At 41.9% G+C, this 23,337-nt stretch overlaps 2 protein-coding genes across 5 annotated transcripts in view; one reads left to right on the top strand and one right to left on the bottom strand.

The window, feature by feature from the left end:
- LOC6527209 overlaps positions 1-23,337 on the bottom strand; it is a 38,905-nt gene that overhangs the window by 2,714 nt on the left and 12,854 nt on the right. For all 3 annotated transcript variants that reach the window (XM_002088267.3, XM_039371463.1, XM_039371464.2), the window contains exons 3-5: positions 5,327-5,598; positions 3,718-3,795; positions 3,295-3,427 (exon numbers count right to left, since the gene is read on the bottom strand). In XM_002088267.3, coding sequence (XP_002088303.2) covers positions 3,295-3,427; positions 3,718-3,795; positions 5,327-5,598 — 483 coding nt within the window. The remainder of the gene's footprint in view (positions 1-3,294; positions 3,428-3,717; positions 3,796-5,326; positions 5,599-23,337) is intronic.
- On the top strand, positions 12,831-18,639 carry LOC6527210. 2 transcript variants are annotated; one of them, XM_002088268.4, is made up of 3 exons: positions 12,831-12,955; positions 18,023-18,185; positions 18,251-18,639. In XM_002088268.4, exons 2-3 carry the CDS (start codon positions 18,084-18,086, stop codon positions 18,542-18,544), a joined length of 396 nt encoding a protein of 131 aa, XP_002088304.2. In that variant the 5' UTR covers positions 12,831-12,955; positions 18,023-18,083; the 3' UTR covers positions 18,545-18,639. The 2 variants fall into 2 exon arrangements, with proteins under 2 accessions (XP_002088304.2, XP_039227399.1); XM_039371465.1 differs by lacking the exon at positions 12,831-12,955 and adding an exon at positions 17,386-17,467.

The raw sequence follows: 23,337 nt of genomic DNA on the forward strand, positions 1-23,337 counted from the left end.
TCTGCCAAGCTCATATTTTACCTATAATTTTAACTTAAGGCAGAAACCCATTTTACTTTATGCGTTCTAAAAAACCGCTGGTTTATATCACAAAATCGATACTTCATTTCAAAAATTTAAAGCACTTTTAATTTTGTATACTGAATGCTCTGGAAGTTGTAAAAATCGTTTAATAGCGTCAAATCAAAATTTCATTCTCCGCTGAAGAACAAATTTTATAGTGAGGAAACGCCTTTTTCCCGAGCAAAATTAATGAAAAAACTAGCACATAAAAATTTGTTGGGCTTTCCTGATGGCCTTGGCTTTTCGGGGCAACTTGCTCCGACCGCCGCCTTTTGGCCATTTCATTGACCCATTGTTTGTCGATGAAGCTATTGGCTTTGGCTGCTGGTCTCGCATTTTACACACATTTTAAGTGTTGTTAGCCGGTTGTTATTGTGAGCCAGACGCTGGGCCATTGGCCGATGTATTAGGATGTGCCATTAAACGTTGTTCCCCATACGCGCAGTATACGTATATGTTTGTACGTGTGGCTTTTCTAATATTGGCGTTGGCTTTTCCGGTCGGGAATGGGCAAAGAAAAGTGGGTGGTGGGTGGAAAGGCTCGACGGCAGCTGCCGCAGACAGAGACAAATGTGTGGGGGGAGTAGCTGAACTAAACCGAACCTCCAGCTCCAGCTCCAGAATCCTGTTACCAACATCACTTTCACGTTATAGGCACTGAAAATTGGTTTAATGTTTTTTCCGTGCGTTGCTGCTGGCCGACCGTTTTTGGCCAACACAGCAGGCAGTCAACAAAGTCAAATGTTGACGTTGTTAATGATGTGCGGGGCTTTGGGGCAGAAGGCTGCAGTAGCAGCAGTAGTATCCATCCACACAAGTCGACGACTGCCACTGCTGGGCAGTGGGGCATAAAAGCGGATTTCGGAGCACCCCAGACTAAGCACACTGCACTGGATGCGGTGGCCAGGGGTGGAAGGGGGAAGCGATTCGGTTAGTTAGTTAACTTGGCATTAGTGGATCCCATTGACGCCCTCGTAGATAGCGTCTTAAATGCCATCGGCGTTCACTAGTGACCGAGATTGGAATAGGGGAAAATAAACACGCTTCAATATTAGCTATTTGCTATGATGGGGAAATCCCACTAGTACTTAGGCTCTAGTTAAAGGGAGTAGTTAGTTTTATTTATTAACAAATCGTACAAATTTGTAGTGACTAGCCCACAAAGTAGGGAGAATATTAATTAAATATATTTTTAATGACATGCCTTGCTCATTTTGTTTTCCGAGTTATAGTATCTGCATAAAACCACTTTATACTCCTGAGTAATATTTCATGGGCATAAATTTTGGTTTCCTTCGGCATAAATCAGTGAATAATATTTCCGTCGACGCAACGCGTGATTCGCACGACGACAGCGTACATTTTTAAAACGCGATTTCTGGGTTGCAAATGATTAGCATAAATTCCACGACTTGCCGCCTTAGCTTGCCCCACCCTTACAGGTGGCAACATGCCTGTCGGCTTCCTGTCGCCGCTCCTTCCTTCTGTCCAAGGAGCAGCGCACTCAAGGATTACTACATCCGCAGTGCAGTTTGGTTGGCAGGCGGGCAGGATGTTGTGCACCACCAGGTTGCAAGCGGCAAAAGGCAACTGCGGAAGCTGAAATGCTGATACGACTTTGCCTTTTGATGAGATCCACACCCTTCCACTCGACTTCGTTATAAACTGGAGACACACTGCATCCTGCCGGTGGCAGGCAATTTGTCCTGGCTGCCTTTTATCCATCATCAGCGGGGGTTACACACCCATTTAAGTCGGATTTTAAACTGGTGATTAACTACGTTAAAGCCACATACAAACTCTGAAGGAATGCATTATAAATATTTAAATATTAAATATTACTTCTAAATCAAACGCTTATAAATACTGAGCTATTTGCTAGTAAGATTTTCCCTCGTGTAGATTTACTGATAGTGGCCAAGAAAACTTTCAACTAGAAACTAAACCAATCACTGCCAAAGTAGCAAACTCCGTCCGATTATTTCAATTAACTTTCACGCTGGTCAAACAAAACTTTCTCCCAGCGACGGTGACGACAAACGACTAGACTAACTGCGTGGGATGTCCGGGGTATCCGGGTGATCCGGGGGATTCCCCGGCGTGGAGTACTGCCTTGCTCGCTTGGCTGCCCGGGCACGGCGAAAAAGTTCCAAATCAATTTTACGTACATGAATGAAACATGAACGTGTATGCTTTGTGCGGCAATTTATAGCAACACACAGCCGCAAACAAACAGGGTATCCGTATCCTAACCTCCCCCCGTCGACTTCTCGACTCGCAGCCGGAAATCCATTGTAGAAAACTTGTGAAATGGCAGAACAATGAGGCAGAAGGACGAGGTTCTTCCTTAAAGCTTCCTGGGTGGTAGGGGGTGGTAGGGGGGAAGGGGTTAAAGCAGCCCCCAAAACCCCCCCCTTTGCCGGTGCTCTAGTGTGTATTTCAAAAAGGCAGCATATGAATTTAGTATTGAATTTAAATGCAAATTGCGTTTGCATGCAAAGCGTGTAGAAAAATAGACAAACCGAACTTTCCGTTGATGGGGGGTTTGAAAGGGGGGCGGGGAAAGAGAGGGTCGATGGTGGAGCCTTGGTGCGGGACGAGTAACGGTACTGGCAGGTGCCAACAGTGGTTGCCATTCCAAACCTTCACCTTTAAAGCCTAACCCCCTAACACTTGCAAATGCCAGCCTCTATGCATACTAAAAACAGGAATATTTGATCAATTCGTTTGCGGTTACTCTCGACGAGTCTCTGCATCTATTTTATAGTTTTCAACCTTAGCTTAGTAAAAATTGTGTAAAATAAATTATATTACTTAAAATCATAGACTGCCCAGTTCACATTGATCTGGAATGAAGCCCTTGAGCTTGGGACATTTAATCCGCAAAGTGATGTCCCAGTGATTACCTAAAAATTCCAGCATGGCAAGGATAAACCATTATGACGAACGACCATCCGAAGGAGTAACTTTGGCCACACCCTGTGTGCCAGTAGATCTTTGCCAAGCCCAGGAGAAGCGGGCAAAGCTTACGGCCAATTTACAAAGCCCTTCGCCGTAGTGAAATGCAGAGTGTATAAAAAGTTGCCATTTCAGGTCGTGCGAATGCCAGCAACTCGCTGACAATGCGTATGCAACTGAATTTGGGGGAGGACATTCGGGAAGCTGGCAAGGATCTGGGAGGATTTGGGTGGTGGGAGGCGGAAATGGAGCAGACAGGGATGCCTTACTCACCTATGACATTCAGGCGAAATGCCATCGAAATCTTTGGCTCCGTATTCACTTGGCATTCGTAGATGCCGCTGTCACGTGGCTGGGCATATTTCACATGCAATGTCCAATCCTTGGAGTCGGCGGTCCGCACCACCTGCTCGGGTTGGAGAGAGATGGCAGCAGCGGGAGCAAAAGAGACAGACAGAGACGTAACAGTGGGTGGGTGAGACAGGATGCCAAGATAAATCGCTGCTGTGGGTGTGGGGCCCACCGAGTCCTTGGTAAATTTAATCAATGCATACAACTTGCTTGGCCCGAATTGCATACGCAATTAAGCTGACTTTGCTTACAAGCCCGGCGGACATTAAATAAGCTACCTGGGCCAAAGGATGATTGAGATTTGGGGGAGGAGGGATAACTTTGGCCCAGATTACGTATACGCACCTTGAAACGCTCATCAGATGTGTAGGTCAAAATGCCTGCAGTCAGAATGTGCAAATCGCGTTTTCGTATCCAGGATACCTGCAATGGGATGAATAAAAAAGGTAAGAGGGACACCAAATGCTGTTAGTGCCAGTGCTTAAGTCAATTTTAAAAATTGCCTCCGGTCCTGCCACTCGGCTGCTTGGGAACTCGACGAAAGTATATATACATATATATATAGATACGAAAATTTAATAAACCAAGCGGCAAAATGAACTCTTAAATCTGCTGAAGGTTTTTACCCAGCTACAGTGGCTTCTAGCTATGAACGAACGAAATGCATTACTACTTAAAGGATAAATGGATAAAACTTGAAAGCTAAATAGAACTCGATATATCCCTGAAAACGATTGCCAAAGACAATCAAATCGAGCCGTGGGATTAACACACACAAATGGGTTTAGCTCAAAACAGATATCACCGTATCCAATACAGCGAACATTTCTTATTCAGGCGAGCAAAAGAAAGGAGCAGATGAGCTGGGAAAATGGAGACAAGTGCGTGCCCCAAATGTGAGCGGCTTAAAGTTGCCGAAAGCCCCTCCAAAAATGCCAGGCGAACTGAAAGAAGAACCTGTCGCCGCTGCAGCGGGCAAAAAGTAATCTTCCAGACGGCCGCGGGCAAACAAAACTTTTCGCATCCCCAGAAGCAGCCACAAAAAAAAAAAAAAGGAAAATGGTAAAATGAAGGCGGGAAAACGAGAAAAATGGGGAAAACCAGGCAGGAGATATAAACGGAACTAAAAGTGTCAAAGTGGCGAAAGGGAACACCAGCAGCGCGGATGAGCTCGTGGAAAATAGATGGACCCGCAAGGTGGGCGATAGTAAATCTGGATCAGACTACGCTAGTGAGCACGAGATGGATGGTGATTGCGAAGGATGGCATGGCTCGGAATCGGATGGTAGGGAATCCAGGAACCCACTTGGATTCTAAATTAACAAAAGCCCATTTGTAATTATCTACGCGGAGGACACATTTCAGAAATGAGCTTGCTGCTTCAATGTAGACTAAATTATAATTAGTTTGCAACTATAGAAATATTAGACTATTAGCTATATTATCTTCTTTGAAGAATGTTTTGCATTTAAAGCAATAAAATAAAATGAAAACATTTCTCCATTAAGACGCATCTGTGCAATTCAATGTTAAACATTCGCCCCCAGTTTGCTAGCTCGTTTTGATTGAAACCAGTACAAAGTAGTGTCAGTCAAAGAAATCCAATACAAAATACCCGGGAACTTAAAAAGCTTAAAGAAAAGAAAAACAAGCGAGTTCGCAAAGTAAACTCGGCATTGGTCAAAGGCCAAGGACTGAAGGTTTTGAGCGGAAGGCACAAACTTTTTCATTGAACCGGCAGAACAAGGATGGCCAAGAACCGGGAAATGGGGAAAATGGGGACTGAGAAACTGAAAGTTGCGACTGGGGGAAAAACTGCATGGGAAAACTTAGAGCTAACTTGATTTTCAGCTTCACTGACGATCCAAATATTTTGCTTAAAAATGCATTAAAATGAAAATCGGTTCGGGGAGAAATCTATTCAATGATAAGCTCGTAAATGCAATTTACTCACCGATTTATCGCCCAGATTGTCAACGCGGCAATTGATGGCCGCCGTGTGTCCCGTCCGTGTTGTAATATTCCTGGGCATTCCGAAGTCGAAAACGGGTGGCGGATAGGTGGTCTCCTCGGGCTGCTGCTCCTCGGCCTCTCGGTCATCATCTATGGCGTTTCCGAACTGTGGAAATTTCCTATTCACCGAGGCTATGTAAACGTAATCGTTATCAATGCTCGATGGCGCAGAAACCATGGGCAACAGGTCGTTATTGCCATCCACGATATGAGCTGTGATGAGAGAAAGGGAAAAACGTTTAGAATCATACAAGTTTCTAATACTAAAGGGCTCATTTTTTATTCTAACAAGTTTTAACTACCAAATTGCTCCGTTTTAAACGGGTTTATTCTTGGAAGTTTTAACTACTAAAGTGCTCACATTTATTCTTAGAAGTTTGAATTACCAAATTGCTCCGTTTTAAGGTTTATTAATTTCTGCTTTAAGAACCTTTAAGATCTTTATAAACTGCTTTTATAGCTTAACCTGCATGGAACTGAAAAAGCACATAATGCCTAATAACCTGCTCTGCAGAACAGCAGACAGGAATAGTTCAAAGGGGAGAACATTAATTAAATGCCACTCAATGCTCGGTAAAAATGCTCTTTTCCCCTCAACTACAGGAATATTACTACGAGTATATTACTGGTTGGATGTGCACAGTCGAGTTTATTTCAAAAATGCACCATGAGATGGCATTTTACGGCTCGTTGGGATTAAAGGACGAATAGCGAGGGAGCAATAAAAACCTAAACAATGGGGAAAACACTCATAATAATTATATATCACACTTGGCAAGCAATTAAACGATTTCCTTACTATTTTCAACCGGAAGACGCAGCTAAACAATGGAAACGGGTTTTAATTAAAATAAATGAGTGCACTTTAATTGCCAATGTGGATATGGGCTAGTGGAATCTGTGAGGCACAGGAAATGCCCGAAGTTGTCCAGCAAAAACTCATATCTTCTTGCATGTCAAGTTTCGGAAGATCTCAATTAAAAGCCAGCAGGAAGAATCCAAAAAAAGCACGTTACGCTGCATTAAACTATCATATTTTCACAAGAAAAGTAGAAACTTAATATTAAGGATTCATAGTAAATTTCAATGCGCAGTCAAAGTTCAGTATTCTCATTGCCACGCCGCAACGTGCGCGGTTCAGAGTTCAAAGTTCGTGTCAAGTAACGCGTATAAATTATAAATCACTCAGCAACTATGCAGCACGGACTATCTTTACCGTTAACTGCAATCCACACCTCGCACGTGCGAAACTCCCGTGCACCTCGCACCTCGCACTTTGCACCACGTGGCAAAAAGCGAAAAATCATGTTTTCTGCATTTGAATTTATTTGACATTTTAATGAGCGCATAATGGCAGCGAAGCAGTCGCCAAAACAGCGACGCGACTTGGTTGCTGATAATGGCCAGGTTGCACCGCCCACAACTCGGAGGCTACCAAGGCAACCATCTCCATCTCCACCCCCAATCCCATTTCCATCCCCATTCCCATCCAGATCCGCATCCACATTCACATCCGAGTCCATGTCCACCGCCATCTGCATCTCCTCCTGTCACTGCCTCCAATCTCTCTAACTGGGTCACTCACTTTTGCCGGCTGCACTTGAATCTTTTAGGCCATTGGGGTGGCACTTGTGCATGTTAGACACAAAAATCTAAATTATTTAAGTGCCCACCACCCCCCCGCTCGGGCACACTCATGCATGCATATGTGGAGGTGAGTGGTTGGGGGCGGAATAGCCACACACACACAGATGCAGCGATTTACAGTGGGTCGCATGTTGGTAATGTTCATGTTTAACTCTTTTGAATGCCTAAATGGTAATTGTAGTTATTCGAAATATCACTAGAAGAAGTCATAAATACTTATTATGTTTATATTACACATATCAGAATGTGAGTGATTTTGATAGTTTTTCCTGACACTTTTTAATATTACGTATACGCCGAGATGTACAAACTTGAATGCTACCTTATTAGTTGTCCTATTTATGTTAACGTTTAATACTTTAATAACTTATTATAATATATTTCTGAAATGTTTAAGTTCTTTCTTAAAAAATTTTAAATCACATTAGTTTTTAACACAATCTGCATAGTGATACTAATAAATTGTATGTAGCACACAAAAACAGACTGCAAAATAATTAAAATAAAGTCCGAGTTTCGCTTAGACAGTGCTCACTGTAGAAAATATGCGGCAAAAGAGCTCTCCGCTTTTATGGAAAAGTAGTCTAAACATGAGAAAAAAGCTCGCAAAAAATAAAACTAGATACAAAATACCAAAGTGAGTGCAGCACTTTTTGCAGCTGCAACCCGCGCTTCTTTCATCTGCCACTGCTGTTGTTGTTACTGCCGCTGTTGCACACACATACACTTTCAGTTTTGGCATCATTTAGATACTCGTGGAGCAACTGATGCAAATTTAATTTGGACACCTCGCAAAAAAATGCGGCGCATGCGAGTGCCTCAAAAAAAAGGGGGCAAAAAGAGGTGCGCAGATGGGCATGGGGCGACTATCTGGTGGCATAACTTGCACTTGAGTGTGTGTGTGAGTGTGTGAACTGCAACTAATGATGTTGCAGGCACTCGCATGCGGCTTTCTGATTTAACGATCGCAGTTGACTTTTTGTAGTCTTGTTGTTTGCTCCCGAAAATGTTCACTTGCTGGGAAGCTTAATGGCCCGCTTTGGTTGGTTTAACCGATTGCTGCGGTTGATGGCCGTCATCCTCCGGTTTTTTCCACTCTTCCGTCATAAACTTCATGCTTTGTTTCCGCCGAGGTACACTTTTATACCCTTTAACTGCTGCGAAAATATCAACGGCAGGCAAAAAAATATATATATGTATATATTTCATCCTCTGAAAGGGGTCATAAAAGGCAAATCAAGCCTTCAGTCAACTAAAAATAAAAGGCGTTGATTGCCGCTAAAATCGATCTTCGGCAGACGGAAAATCGGCTTTTCTTTTGTGAGCTTAGATTAATTTGGCACCCTTGTCAGCATAATGATTTCATTTTACGGCATTAGTGTAAATGTATAAGCCGATTTCGCGATGACAGGATTTTCGAAATAACAGATACAATGTGAACAGAGGTGCACCAGACAGTGAATATTAGTGTCGATGAACCCGTAAAGTAGTTGCCATTCAGGAGCTTTTCAGTAGCAAGATTATAATTTAATATAGTAATAAAAGCCTTCTGGTAATCCCTTAAAGCAGCTGTTTCATTAAAAGATTCGCCTAAGAATCAATTGAAACTTAAAGCAGAATTTAAAACCTTCAACTGCCAAATTTGACCCCGAATAAAACCAGCAAAAGTCTTTACAACGATGCAACTACAGCTCCTTAAAATCACTTGGCTCGAAACACTTTAAGCACATTTTCCTCGAGGGAGTTGGTAAGAACAGAAAAGGGCTTTTGAAAAATTCAATAAGCAGCCGGTGCCATCAATGTCCTCAAGGATATTTTCTAGTTGTCTGCCGTTTCTGACGGTTCTGGCGACTGGGTGTGTGGGGAATATTTATTAAAATCGTTGTTCACCGTTTTTATTTAGCATATCAAAAGAAGTCCGTGGACTGTTGCGCAACATTCTTGTGCGAGAACATGTCCCAAAGGTTCACGAGTTTCTTTTTTCCTTTCTTTTTGCCCTTTCTGCGGATATATTTGTTTAAGCGGAGTATCATTTCGCCACTGGCTAGACAAACCTATTTGAGGCCTAGGCCCATTGAAGTTGGCTGCGGCCAAAGCAAACGAGCCCGCGGCTGGGAAATCTCTACAAAACGGATTCACCCAAGATGGGCCATGATTACAGGACCTGTTTGGACTGCCACATATCTACTCAATGTGTACACATAGGACACATATTCGCGGGAATTTCAGTGCTGAAGTTGAAAGTGCAGCATCGCCAAAGGCTGTTGGCAAATGTCTCGCTCACATGAATTTCTATGTGGCAAGATGATGAATGTGCCCAGTTTCCACAGACAGCTGCTGCAAAGGCGTCCAAGGAGCATAATGGCCCATGGAGGCGAAGTGGAGCACTTCATCGGTGGCCAATGGCTATTAATTGCCAAGAGTTATGGTTTCTCTTGGAATTTGCGTTTATGCTTTTGGAAAAATGAAAAAAAGATTGATTGAGAAATACTAAAACTCCTAAAAGTATAAAGAACAATAATGTATATGTATATGAAGAGAAATAGAGTGTAGTACTGGTAATCCGCTTTTGAACTATTAACTTAAGTACATTTTTAGTAGTTATGAGAGCCTTGAGAATCAGTTTATGCAATTACTCCTTGAGGGATTAAAAAAACACATTGTAAAGGATTCCAGTACTTGTAATCCGTTAAATAACTATTGCTTTCAAGTCAACTTTCTCAAACGCAGACCATGATTAGACTTTGAAAATCCCTCTGCCAGACCAATTGGTTTGAGCCCTTATCCTTGCACTCTCAACTTTGTCACAAATTCGAGGCCGGCAAAGTTTCAATTTAATTTCATTAGCAATGCAAGGGGAAAAAGAATAGTCGTTTCTGCTGCCTAAGCCAAAAGTGGAAAAGTGGAAATTTGATAAAAATCGGTCTGCCATCGCCAGAATACCGAGATTGAACTGCTCCCAGCCACTTGCAACTAAGTCTCACATAGCTTTTTGGACTCATTTCTAAGCTCAAACATTGGCACACATAAATATTTACGACTATTAGTTTTTACTCGAAGATCAAAACTTTTTCGATTTACTCGCAAGTCACTTGGACTTGTACTTGGCCAAAATTTGCATATCGATGTGAACAGGCAAGAGCAAAATGTCGGAGGAGAGGCGCCAAAAAAAAACAATTAAAATAAATTTTACATAAGTCTTGGCACATTGCTATTACTTTGCGTAGATGTTTTCAATATTTTATGCTAAATCTGTACGAAAACAATTTTGCTGCACGACTTGAGTTTGGGGCAAAAATGCAAATTGCAAATTAAAAGGCAAACGGCAAACGGCAAAAGGCAAAGGAGAGCACTTGAAGCATGAAGTTCCGACTTGAAGCCTTGTAAATCAGAAAACCCAAGAAAAGATACATCCACGTACACCATCATCGTCAGCCCGAAAAGGTCCCTAAACCCGAATATGTCATGTTCTGTGTATGTAGGCCAGTCCTTTCGCCTGGATATTTATTATTTATGTAGCTCAACTAAACGTTTTGCCGCAGGAATTATGGCATAATATGTCAAAAAGCAAGCAGCCCAGCCCCACGCCTTAAATAACAAAGAACGTCGGCCTCTTTGGGGACTCACTCACTCCAAAGTGTGAATACTCTTTCTCGGAAAAGCAAAGGGTTTTCTAAGCTTCTAATTGGTGACCCGAAACCAAAAGACAAGCCAAGAAAAGCCAAAAGAACGTGAAAACTCTCACATTACGAGCCAACATTGGGCCAAAAACAGAACCAATGCTAAATAAATATTAAGCCGACCCACTCGCAGGGCAATCACTTCGCTTCTAAGCCGCCTGCCAGTACAAAAACTCTATAAATTTTAAAGCCGCTATTAGCCGAGACTTAGTAGCCGTAATAGCAGCAACATCGCCAGTAACAATTCATAAATGCCAACGGAGGTCGTGGAAAGTGGATTTTTGTTGTGTGGCATGAATTGAAATGTGTTAAACGAGCCGCAGCGAAACATCTAGCTTGCTGTTGTCCAGTGGCTTCGATATAAGCTCCTTAACTTGAGCAAGCGAAAAAATTCACCTTTAATCATACGATTTCGAGGCATAATTTAAGGTGCAGAAGAACTTTGCATTTGTGTGTGTCTGAGGTATTTGGAAATAACTTTCCTAGGCGCTGCAAAAGTTTTAGTTACCCGCAAAAGTTGTGAAAGAGCGTGAAAGTCGGCAAAACTTCCCGGCCATTTAAATCATCACCTGCCAGGAGCACAAGAGACGCACAATTGAAAATCGTCGGCACACCTGTACAGCCATTGGAAAAACGCAAATAAAATAAATTTACATCTCGATACTCGCACTTGTGTTGGAAAATAAATGGCGAAAAGAGATGGTTCTCCAGTCACCTTTGTTCAGCGGCTCCTTGAGGTTCCAAGTACTTCCGGTAAATTATTTTTAGTCTACTGACCTTTTAGGTGAGCAAATTAATATCGGTTTACAATATTATACAATTCAAATATCGCATGGATAAGACACACACGAACAAGGCGAACACATTAACGCATTATTAATTGTAATAAGAACGAAATGAAAATAGCTTCTGGAAACGAAAATGCAAGCACCTGGGAAAACATTGAACAACTTTATCAAATGCAAATTAGAAAATACTTAAATTAAACAGAATAATGTATATCAAACTCTAGGATTAAATGTGTGCCATAATTGCCTGTTAATAATTTACGCATTATTAGTAAATAAGTATGCTCAAATACTGCATTTAAATTAGAAGGCAGTAAGCCGCTTTAGAACTTATTCAAAGTTTTGTTGGTTATAGCTAACTAATTTAGTATTTTTAAATAGTATGCTCATAGGTTTGTATGTTCTTTTCCTTACTATATTTTCAAATTATCTTATTTATCCTAGCTTGGCTTCCATCTCTAAGTTGCAATATATCGCCAATATATTTTGGAGTATTGGTATTGGCGCAGAGTAATGGCTGGCAATTTGTAGAGCCTACTTTTAGGCGCTGCCAGACAATGAAATATTCCTTGGCAAATACACGCACACAGGCATATGCACGCACACACGTGGCGCACGTTTGTGTGTGTGTTTGGTCCCCTAAGCACCATCATCAGTTGCAAGTGTGAACAATAAATTGTCATCAGCTCGGCTAGGCTCGAATCGACTCGACTTTGCTTTATTTCTTTTCAGTCAGTCTGCGCTCACCGATTTATGGCGGATTTCAATTTGTGTGTGGGGACGGGCCTTCCACGACCGCTCTCATAAGTGTGCTCTACAAATTGGCGCACACACACACATGTGCGCCGAAAAAAAAAGCGGAAGTCCTGGAAAAGGAAGTCGAGGGAGGAAGAAAGAAAAACATGTGAAGTTTTCGTTTGTAGCTGACATTTATTGCGCACATGGCACTTGCCATTGATTTTTTATGCGCTTTTGAAGAAGTTCGAGGTTCGAGATCCTCGAAGGCCCGTATAAGTATGATACAGTTTTTCAATTTCCATTCTATTGTTGTTGTGGCTCCGATTATCAGTTGTGTGACATACTTTGCTTTATGGCGTCGCATATGGGCCCACCCACTTATGTTGAGCGCTGCTGCCAAGTGCCTTTTAATACGGTTAACGTTCGGCCGGAAAACTAATAAAAGTTTGTTTTTCTTTGCCGCTCGGGGATGGCAATTTCGATGTCGATGAAACGAACGCACACGAACACCATTGACAGGCCAAAGTAAATAGGATTTACAAAGTTCAATGTTGAATGCCCGGCAGTGGTAGTTGGCTATGAATTTCCCATTATATTTCACTGACATTTCAAAATTGTGTTTTCATCCAAGTTTTTGGCAGCCGGAAAAAGGGGCGGGGATTAAGCAGAAGTTACAACGCATATATTGAGGAAGTGGACTTGAACGAAAAACATCCTGTAGGTTTTTAACTAAGTTTCTAGAAATCCTTGTTTCGCAATTAATAGTGTGAATTTTACATTTGGTTCAGCGACTTCTTTGCTTTTTACCCAGTCAGTTCACAAAAAAGACAACATTTTCGAATTTCAAGATGAACACACTTGTGAAAAGCAAATACAAAATTCATAATTAAACCTTTAGCTCCTATTCCACGATTTTTTACACCACAAGCTTAAGTAATCGCCTTTCAGGAGCTGAGAACGTATTCTCATCATTCTCAATCCAGCCAATTTGCATTTTCCTCGCTTTTGGTGTCTCGCTCAACTAATATAAATGTATGGGCTTGAGGCACCGACACAGACACAAACACAGACACAGACACATACACTGGCAGGAAAGGCGAATGGAAATCAACTGGGGGCAGTCATTATGGCGGCTTTCACTTTCGCTAATGTGTTGAGGCAGCAGAGAAAGTAGAAGACGCAGCCAGGCGTTTTCCGAGGGCGCAGTTCTTTGCTCGCAGGCGTGGAGAAGTGGAAAAGCGGAAAAGCGGGCTGAGTGCCAGTTAGAGTGTGTTTAAGCAAATAGGTCGGCACACACAGCCACAGTGCCACAGTGCCATACCAAAACCAACACCAACAGCAGTAGCCAAAACCACTGACACACACACACTGACACACACACAGTCGCACTTTAACGCGCCGCAGCTTACATTGTAATCTGTAGAACAGAAAAACCACCAGAAGTAAAAGAAAAGTCGCACAGCGAGGCGCTGAACTCTCAAACACTCTTTCATTTTGAAAGTTTATTTTGAAAGTTTATTTATTCTTTCCTTGTAAGCCAATTAAATTGAATTAAATAGAGTGCCTTTTTTTAAATATATTCCTAACTGATCCTCAAAAGATTTTTATAAATGTCTTTCTTGTTTGTAAATTAGTCTTCCTTTTCTTTTATTTCTGAACAAAGTTACAGTAGCCCTTTCTGCAAGCTGAGAGTCTTGAAACCCTACAGTGAGAACCCGTAACAAATTACTTTAGTTAAGTCAATACATCTTGAAGTACAGTACTTGATTTTGCATGCCACTTTGAGAGGGTCCACTGTACTCGGCGTTTTGAGTGTGCGTTGCAAAAGTCAAAGCAGGAATTAAACTCAAGCTTAAGGAAAGCAAATGAATTTTTTTGGGGGGAAGCCCCAAGGAGCTGCAACTACCCCACGGATCTTGGCATCTTCGCATCCGGTGGGGATAAAAGTCATATGGGCAGGCCCCAACTCACAAACACACACACATACACATGCGCATGGGCACACACACACACACTTGTATTTAATCAGATGCGCACACATATACGCCCATTTGAGTGCGTGTATGGGTGTGTGAGTAAATTGTTGTCGTATTTACACTTATTTCATTTTGCCCAACGCTTTGTTTACTATTTGCCTTTGGTGCGGGGAAAAGCAGCGCATCTTTTCCTTTTCCTTCTTTTCTGTGACGTAAAATTTGTGTTTTCTCTGCCGGCGCTCAGGCGCTTTTCTTTGGCGCCACGGAGCGTATGAGTGATTAAAAGTTTTAGCATTAAGCAAATTGCGCCTAAGCCTGGTCTTTGCTGGCTTTCCCCCCCACACACATATATATGTACATATATAATATGTAAATGTATATATTTCTTTTCTCGTAATGCCTCTGGTGGCGAATCCGTGTCGATGTTATGCTAATTATATCACGCCTCAATAAACAGCTGACAGGGAAACGTGCCGGGCCAATCATCAGAGATTTGACTTCGCCAATCTGCCGTATTACTTCTGCCTTCCGGCTGCCTTTGGCGCAAAAATCCTGGCTTCGATTTGGACCATTTGAAGTTGCCCACTGACGCCGCCAATTATTATGCAACAAACAAATCTCATTTTTCCATTCGGCAGCTGTCGACTACAAGTTTGGCTAGCTGATAATACGCGGCCAGGCCGAAAAGTTTTCAATCGATAAAAGTTTGTGCGAACCAACATCTTGAGATTTGGCACCGTGATTTACGTGATTGAACTTTAACTCCAAACCCGATTGACTACAACAGCTGCCCTCGAACACTTAACACACAATTCAATTGGGCTGCTCGTAATAGCTTGGTATTTATTAGTTGTGATCAAAACAAGATTTTCATTTCAATTTATACCGATTAGAACCCATTTGGCAACTTTAAAGGCAAAGAACTCTTCAATTCCTTCTACTTCCTGCAAAATTCCACTATATTAGCGAATTCATTCATATGAACAATTCAGCTATAATTTACTCGCCTAGACATGCATATGGTAATAGCATGCCAATCGAAAGCAGAACTACTAACTTTTATCTGATGTGTCATATGTGAGTTGGCTGATGATTCAGGGACAGGCATTCAAGTGGATAATTGCATGTAATAATTGTTTCACACACACACACACAATGATTTGGTGTCCCCAAGGAAGATAAGCGAAAGGAGCCACGCACACACTGTTACACTGTCACACACAGCCCATAAATAATAATTAAATGCGTGACTAATTACTTGTGTAATACTGCTATTATTAGTGCAGGGACGTTGGAAAGCCGCAGAATACGTAGAAAACTGACAAAAGAAGGCATTCCCATTAGGCGCTAGACTCGTTAGACACATTAGACACGCCCACACTCGCAGACAGACAGGCGGGCCCATAATGAGCTGGCAATATGTCGTGTTATCGCCACAAAAAAAGGAGTTGAAATTCCACTCCTGGAGGCGCTGAGTGTGTTGACTCTGTTGACTGTGTTGCCTTGACGATGATTAAGTTGACATCGACTGTCGACTTTGCTTTGGCCCGGTTTGCTGCACCGGAGTAGGCGAAATCGCAGATGGGCGCACAAACAACATGTGTCCTGTTCACCTCGAGGCCTCTAATGAGCCTTGATTTATTTCATTTCCCCTGCCAAAGACACAAGTCGGCTTATTGAGGAGTTGAGTTCCTCGATGGCAATTTCGGCTGCCAGCGGCATTGTGTGAGTGCAACAATTTGGCTTATTTAACTTCAGTGTGGCATAATTTCTTAATTATGTTAATTTAAGCACAATTTGAATGATTCTGCTATTTATACCCGTTACTCGTAGAGTAAAAGGGTATACTAGATTCGTTGAAAAGTATGTAACAGGCAGAAGGAAGCGTTTCCGACCATATAAAGTATATATATTCTTGATCAGGATCAGTAGCCGAGTCGATCTGGCCATGTCCGTCTGTCCGTCCGTCTGTCTGTCCGTCTGTCCGTCTGTCCGTCTGTCCGTCTGTCCGTATGAACGTCGAGATCTCAGGAACTACAAAAGCTAGAAAGTTGAGATTAAGCATACAGACTCCAGAGACATAGACGCAGCGCAAGTTTGTCGATTCATATTGCCACGCCCACTCTAACGCCCACAAACCGCCCAAAACTGCCACGCCCACACTTATGAAAAATGTTTTGATATTTTTTCATTTTTGTATTGGTCTTGTAAATTTCTATCGATTTGCCAAAAAACTTTTTGCCACGCCCACTCTAACGCCCACAAACCGCCCAAAGCTGCTACGCCCACACTTTTGAAAAATGTTTCGATATTTTTTCAGTTTTGTATTAGTCTTGTAAATTTCTATCGATTTGCCAAAAAACGTTCTGCCACGCCCACTATAACGCCTACAAACCGCCAAAAACTGTGTTTAAGACTCTCCTTCTCCCTTCCACTAGCTGAGTAACGGGTATCAGATAGTCGGGGAACTCGACTATAGCGTTCTCTCTTGTTTTGCCTCGCTTGGGGAAAATTGGTATACAACATAATTGACTGGTGGCAATTGAATGCAATAAAAGTCTAATAAAACCCTAAATTAACAGGAGAGATCTTTAAAGTAAGAATATTTGTATTTCTTTATTAACGAGTTTGCTTTTAAAATCTTTAGTATTTTTTTAGCTTAAAGCTTAAGAATAAATACAACTTAAATGCATTTCATCAACTTTTGCCTTTGGTTTTTAACTTAGTTTTCTTAAACAACAACACAAAAATGTAGAAAATCGTTTTTTCTTTCGCTCCTTACGCAATATGAAAGTACGTTAGTAGTAAAATTCACAAGAATTCAATTTTTATTGGTCCGATATGCCGCTTTTCATTTTCCCCGAATGGCATTCCCAATTCGCATTCTCTGTTTATTTGTCTAAGCGCCATTCGATGCTATCGTTTTATTTCTGATTCTGATTCCGATTCTGATTCTGTTTACACTGGCTGGCTTGAATTTCACGTGGATATATCCATTTTATTTACTTTTCACTGCAGCAGCTTGAGCATGAAGCTCGTTTACGGTAGCTTTTCCAAACTTTTGTTTGGCATTCTTCATTCTTCACGTTACCCGATGCGAAAAATCAAAATTCAACCAGATAAATATGCTTCTCAAGTGTGCCCAATCTGATTCTGATTTATAGCTTGACTTTCATTCGTCTGTTTATACTCCCTGCGAGCTGACAAATGGGAGTTGTGAAATCTCTGAATCCATCAAAAAAGGGGGTTGAGTGTAAGGCAATTACAATTGTTTTTTAATTAAAGGGTATTTTGTTAACCCTCAATAAGTATTTGTCCCTTAGCGTTGAGTGGTTTTGAGCACATTTTTTCATTCTAAGTAGTGAGTTTAAGTGAAAAGTACGAAGTATAAAAGTTACTAAGTAAAAGAGGGCTATAAACATTTTAAGACCCATATAAGAAAGTACTCATAACCCGTAGTAAGTTTCCAACATATATGTTATTATTACATCGATTCCGAAAACTTTTTTGCTCTGTTAGTCTGGGTTGCACTTAGGATTTAATTACCTGTTTTAGTTTACTAACCGAAATCTTGATGTTTGATTTGCACAACACTTTCCAGCTGAGTAATCGCTTCTGTTTTGATTACGTGTCGAATCGCTAAACTTCTAACGCGCAGCTCGCGGGGAAATTCAGGGGGTCGGTGCCACATCGATGAGTGGCAACGAAAATAAACAAGTACGCTCACATGGGAAGCCTCAGGGAAAGGGTTTGCTACATGATATGAAGCGAGTCAACTCACACCATCCATAATGTAAACAAATTGCAGGCCAATAAATGGTGACAAGCCCCAAGCTCCGACAGCGAAGACAGTTTGCCCCAGACCTCCGATGAATTCGTATGCCAAAACTGAAATCCCAACCATGGATGGCCTACAATATGCGGTCGAGTTTGCCCACGATGAGAATCTACTGGGCAGCCAATCGAAAGTGGTAGGTCCAGATCCGATTAACTATGTTAGTGGTCAACTGACTAATTGGCCGACTCTTCCACTCAGTCTCACCTGTCCGAAGTCCTGGCCATGCTCACCCTCAATTCAGCCGATGAACGCAATGCTGAGGGCCATAACCTTCATAGGAAACTATTACAACTGAAACGGGAAGCGGATTTGCTAGACACCCAATTTAATTCGCCCGATTATTACACCCAAAAGGAGGAATTAATCTTCAAGGTCGTGTGCGAACTCAGGGGCATCGACCATGAGCAGTGGATCCTGGATGAAATGGGACTCATGGATGACGCTGCGTTTGCCGATTTTCTGCAGGATGCGTTTGTTTGCGATCAAAATTGACCAGCAGCTGCATGTTTTTAAGCTTTGATTTTTAATAGGCATTTATATTTTAAAATATATCAATTGCTTAACTGCAAACGATTGCTTAACCGAAACTGAAATCAGCACATCAAACAGCCAACAGCTTTGGGCCAGCATTTCCTTAAGCCCACTCCTTTTGTTTAAGCCAACAGCTTAGCACCAGGTGCGGCACAAATTGTCCTGGTTTAGTCAACAATTAATGTTTATCTGGCAAGGCATTTTAATTTAGGCTATTGCTGCGCTCCAATCGCCTGCCATTCGCCATCGTTAGTTAACCCCAAAGCCAAGTAAGTGAGGCCCCAAAACACGACAAGGGATTCCGATGTGATTGTGCATGCGGGCTGGGTGGCTTACCATATTACCATACCTTCTTGGCCCGATATTAATTTAAACTAATGCCACAAGACGACGAAACACAGGCAAACAACAAACAGCCGCCCGAAAACAAAAGGAAATAACCGAGGCATTCAAATCCGAGACGTGTAATTTGCCAGCAGAAGTAGGGTGTAGGGGCAGTAGGGTGAGTTCGCAGTCGGCTTGGCGGGTTGTTGGGTTGTTGGGTTATTGGGTTGTTGGGTTGTTAAGATGTCGGTCCTGACGACACACTGACTTAACATGTCAGTCCGCCCGGCTGATTATTGCGTTGACAGTGCGAATATGCCGGAGCAGAAAGATTGTTTGCCCACATCGATGGGCGGGGCTCATCAATGGCGATGCCAAGTCAATTTGGAAGTACACTGCGAGAAGCCACTTGGATTAAAGGCAAGTTACCTGTGTTTCTTGGTATTTATTAGGACAAAGCAATTAGCCTGACATGGCATTTCTATAGATGCCAAGAAGTAATTACATTTTTCCCAGTGCATCAGCACATGCGGGCTTGGAAACCTTTCGCAATTTGTCAGTTAAACATGACAAGGTGAAAAGCGAGTTCTTTTTTATTGAAATTTCCTTAAACTGGCAGAGAGACAGCGGCACGGAAGCGGCCTTAAGATGTCTAGGAAATTAGCCACTAAATTAGATACCCAACTTCATTACCATTTGGTTAAACCTGTATGCTGTGCGCATTTCAATGAACTTGTGGCCGATGGAATTTGCGCTCATTTAATTAAGCCACCTCTTGCAGCACAAACTCGTCCATAAATTCCGATCGAATTTTAAGCAAATAAATGTAGAGCAGCAGTGGGGCATCCTAAACGCCCCAGCACATTGACATTCGAAATTAATTTTCCCTTTTCGAAACGCCTTGGATACAAGCAGCCTTGCAACCGCACTCGTCGCCTGTCTGCCGTCTGCCGTGGATAAGCCGTGTAATTAAGCAAAATTCGCCGCCATTTGGTTAGCGGTTTGGTTTTAGCTGCGTGCACGCCACTCGACTCGCAGCCCCAGCGTATTAATAACGTCAAAGTGTTGCGCATGAGAATTTATTAAGATGCCACTTCTCCACCACCACCTCCTTGTCCGCCCCTCAAAACTTCGACTCCTTCTCGTCAGCTGGGAATCCGGCTCGGCTTCAACCCGGCTTACCAACCCAATCCGAGGCATTCTTGGAGGCCATTGTGCCTGACGGCTTCGCGTCCATAATTTGGGTAATTTATTGGGAACACGTCGTATGCGGATTATTTAAAGTTCCGCTTTTCAGCGGAAAAGCGCCAAGAATGTTACGAGAAAATAGCAAAGGGGTATACTTATATGCTGTACTGTCGAATAGTCTTTTGTAGCTGACATAGAGTATGTACCCCAATTAATGCAATACTCGTTGATAATTTCTTTGGGCGACTTCTTCTTTTTCTTTTAAATTTGTAAGTAATAATTTTTAAGTTATATGTTTAACTACCTGACCAACATCGAAGCCTCTACCAGCGAAAACAAACCACATCACATAACTCTCCATTTAAAAGAGGAAAACCCGTGTGCATTTTCGTCGGTTTTCCAGTTCTGTGAAAATCGGAATGCACGTCTGTAAAACGCTTTACGGCATACATTTGGCTGCAAAACACATACACATTCAGCGATCTGAAACTCTGAGCAGTTGGCCAAAAGGCTGTAAAACTTTTACGCCAATAAGTCACCAGACGAAAGTATCAAGCCGTTTCAGGGGGTAGAACAGCAGAAAGGACAATAAAAGTGTCAAAAAATCGCATCGCCTTAGAGGTTTTGTGTGCCTGGGTGTACTTAAATAAAAACATTTCATGGGGGAAAAAAAGTCTAACAATTGCGCGCGTGAACAAAGCTCTTAAATCATACGTTTAAAATTAGCCCCAAGCAAATGAAAATCCCCCCAACAAGCTGGGATAAAAAAGAAATAATTATTTAATTATTTTATTACTTTAAGCCGCATTACAAATGAATAGAAAGCACGCGCCAACAATTAGCCGTATAAACAAAACAAAAAACGACAAGCGCCTGCATAAAAAACACAAAAGGCGAGTCAACATCCGTTTACTTACTATACTTAAGTGCTGAAAACAACCAGCTAAAAGGCCATCTGGCGGTGACAGAAAGAAACGAGGGCCAATTTGATGGAGTGAAGACTCGTTGGACTTTTATAAATGGCTTTGTGATTTTACATTGCGCAGTTAAATTTGCCAAAAAAAAAATGAATGAGAAATTGCCATATATATTTAATATTTAAAACAAATCTTTATATGCATATCCTTAATAACTTGTACTCGTATTAAATTGATTTTCAGGAAGTGTAAATGTTGATATATAGCAATGTATTCAATGAATTAATCGTATATCTGGTTTACTTTTTATTTAAAAATTTATTCCCCTTTCTGCATGTGCTTGAAAGGCATTATTTTTGCAGTGTGCTCGGCGGGTCGGTGTTCGTTTGCAAAAATGCCACAATTGCGCTACCAAAAGGCGTTGCCGCAATTACCCAGCCATGAACGCAAACATGAACACAAAGCCAGAACTCGGCGAGTGATTCTGTGAGTGCTCGCATATCGCATACTTTTTGCAGGCACTGTGTGCTTGGCTATTATGCCAGGGAGCCCCAGTCATCGCATGGCTCCATTTCTATTTCTATTTCTATTGCAATTCCAGCTTGGAATCGAGCAAGGCAGTGGGAATCGGGTGATGTGTGTGTGTGTGATCATAATTGTGGGTCGCTCGGAAATCACAAAACAAACAAGAGAGCCGCTGTTCTAGGATGTGTTTTCCTTCTTCTACACTCTACAGTTTCCCCTGCACGACAATGCCTACTTAAAATGTCAGAGCTGAAAACTGCAGACCAACTGCCAGGCTGCAGTTGAAAGTGCAATTTTTGTGGGTTGAAGAAGCTTAGTTTTCTCAACTGACAGCGTTGTATTTTATTTAAATATGTACTTTCCATTGCGTAAATGGAAATCGAAGAATTACGAGCTAAACAAATTTAAGCGGAAATGCTAAAACAATTCTTACTCAACAGAAACCAGAAAAATCTCCTTGCCAAATGCATGCCAATGCTTCGGGGAGAAAGTTTAAGGCAAGGGGGGAAAAGGTTTAAGTGAAACAAAAGAAGTGTGCAGGCATTTGAATTTATTTATATGGAAAAGGAGCGCCTAGCAATGGCTTCAGAAATTCAAACGATAAAGGCTAAAAGTTTTCCCATGTCGCAGCTAGACCGGAAACGGAAGTCGCCTGGACGTCATGTATGCGGAAAGGTCGCCAAAGCTCATAAATATTCCTTAAACCATGTGAATAAAACCACATTTTTATTTCAAAAGAATTTCAAAAACGGAATGTGTGGCTACTTTAATTCATATATTAAACTTTCTCATAAACGCAGGCACATGTTTTACATTTTTCGCTGTCCTTTTGAGCGCCTTAATTAAAAATATTTATCACTGCTACCAGATGAACGTTTACAATGACCCAGATCAATCAAGTGAATTTGAAGGGGAAACCGCATTTCATCATTACTGCATGGTCAGCAGGAGCCAAGAAAATATGGGTCAACCAGATCTACTCGTATTCCAAATGTATCAATTATGAGCGTCGTTCAATCAAACGAACCCCCGGCAAATCGACCGAAAGCCAGACAAATGTGAGCGAGTTGCTGACTGCCGTTGAATTGGGCCTAGAAACACCCACCAAGATGGCCAGCAATATATGTTCGCCAAGTTCTACGCCAAGTACACATACAAATCGACGTGGACTGGGCATTATAAAAGCTATTAATACATACCGCTGCCCAGTCCCGAAGTTAGAAGGCAAATCAAAGTGTGAAGGGATATCAACGCTTTGCCAATCTTGACCTTATCGGTGGGGATTCTGTTGGCCAGGCCACAAGCAAATTTACTGAATGGCCGAGGCATTTTATTGTTCGGCCACAATAAAACTGCACAAAAAAAAGGGGCGGAAAATCGTTCATTATTCATTATAAGCATTCAGCCACAGCAATAATTTTCCGCAGATACACATAGTATTATATATATATATATATACATACTTGTACGTAAAAAAGAAACTCAAGTCATTTATCTTGACAGGAATTCTTGCCGTTTGGGCTGCTCACTTGATAGTTAGAAAACGAGGAAGCCAAAAAAACTCCTGCGCCGCTACTTTCATCAATCTTTCAATAATGCTTGAGGGGCTCCAAAGTGCTCCAAGAGGCGAAGGAGGAGCAGGTGGAGCAGGTGGGTAAGCACCTTTCAGTTCAGTGTCATGTAAATTTGTTTGCGCAGTTGCACGTAGCCAATAAAATACTCGTGAAATGTGTGGTGTGCGGAGGCCTTCATTCGAAGTTCGAACCACTGGCTGGGGTCAAGAGTCTGCCATGGAAGACA

The sequence above is a fragment of the Drosophila yakuba genome, chromosome 2L (assembly GCF_016746365.2).
Source record: "Drosophila yakuba strain Tai18E2 chromosome 2L, Prin_Dyak_Tai18E2_2.1, whole genome shotgun sequence".
Taxonomy (NCBI): Eukaryota; Metazoa; Arthropoda; class Insecta; order Diptera; family Drosophilidae; genus Drosophila; species Drosophila yakuba.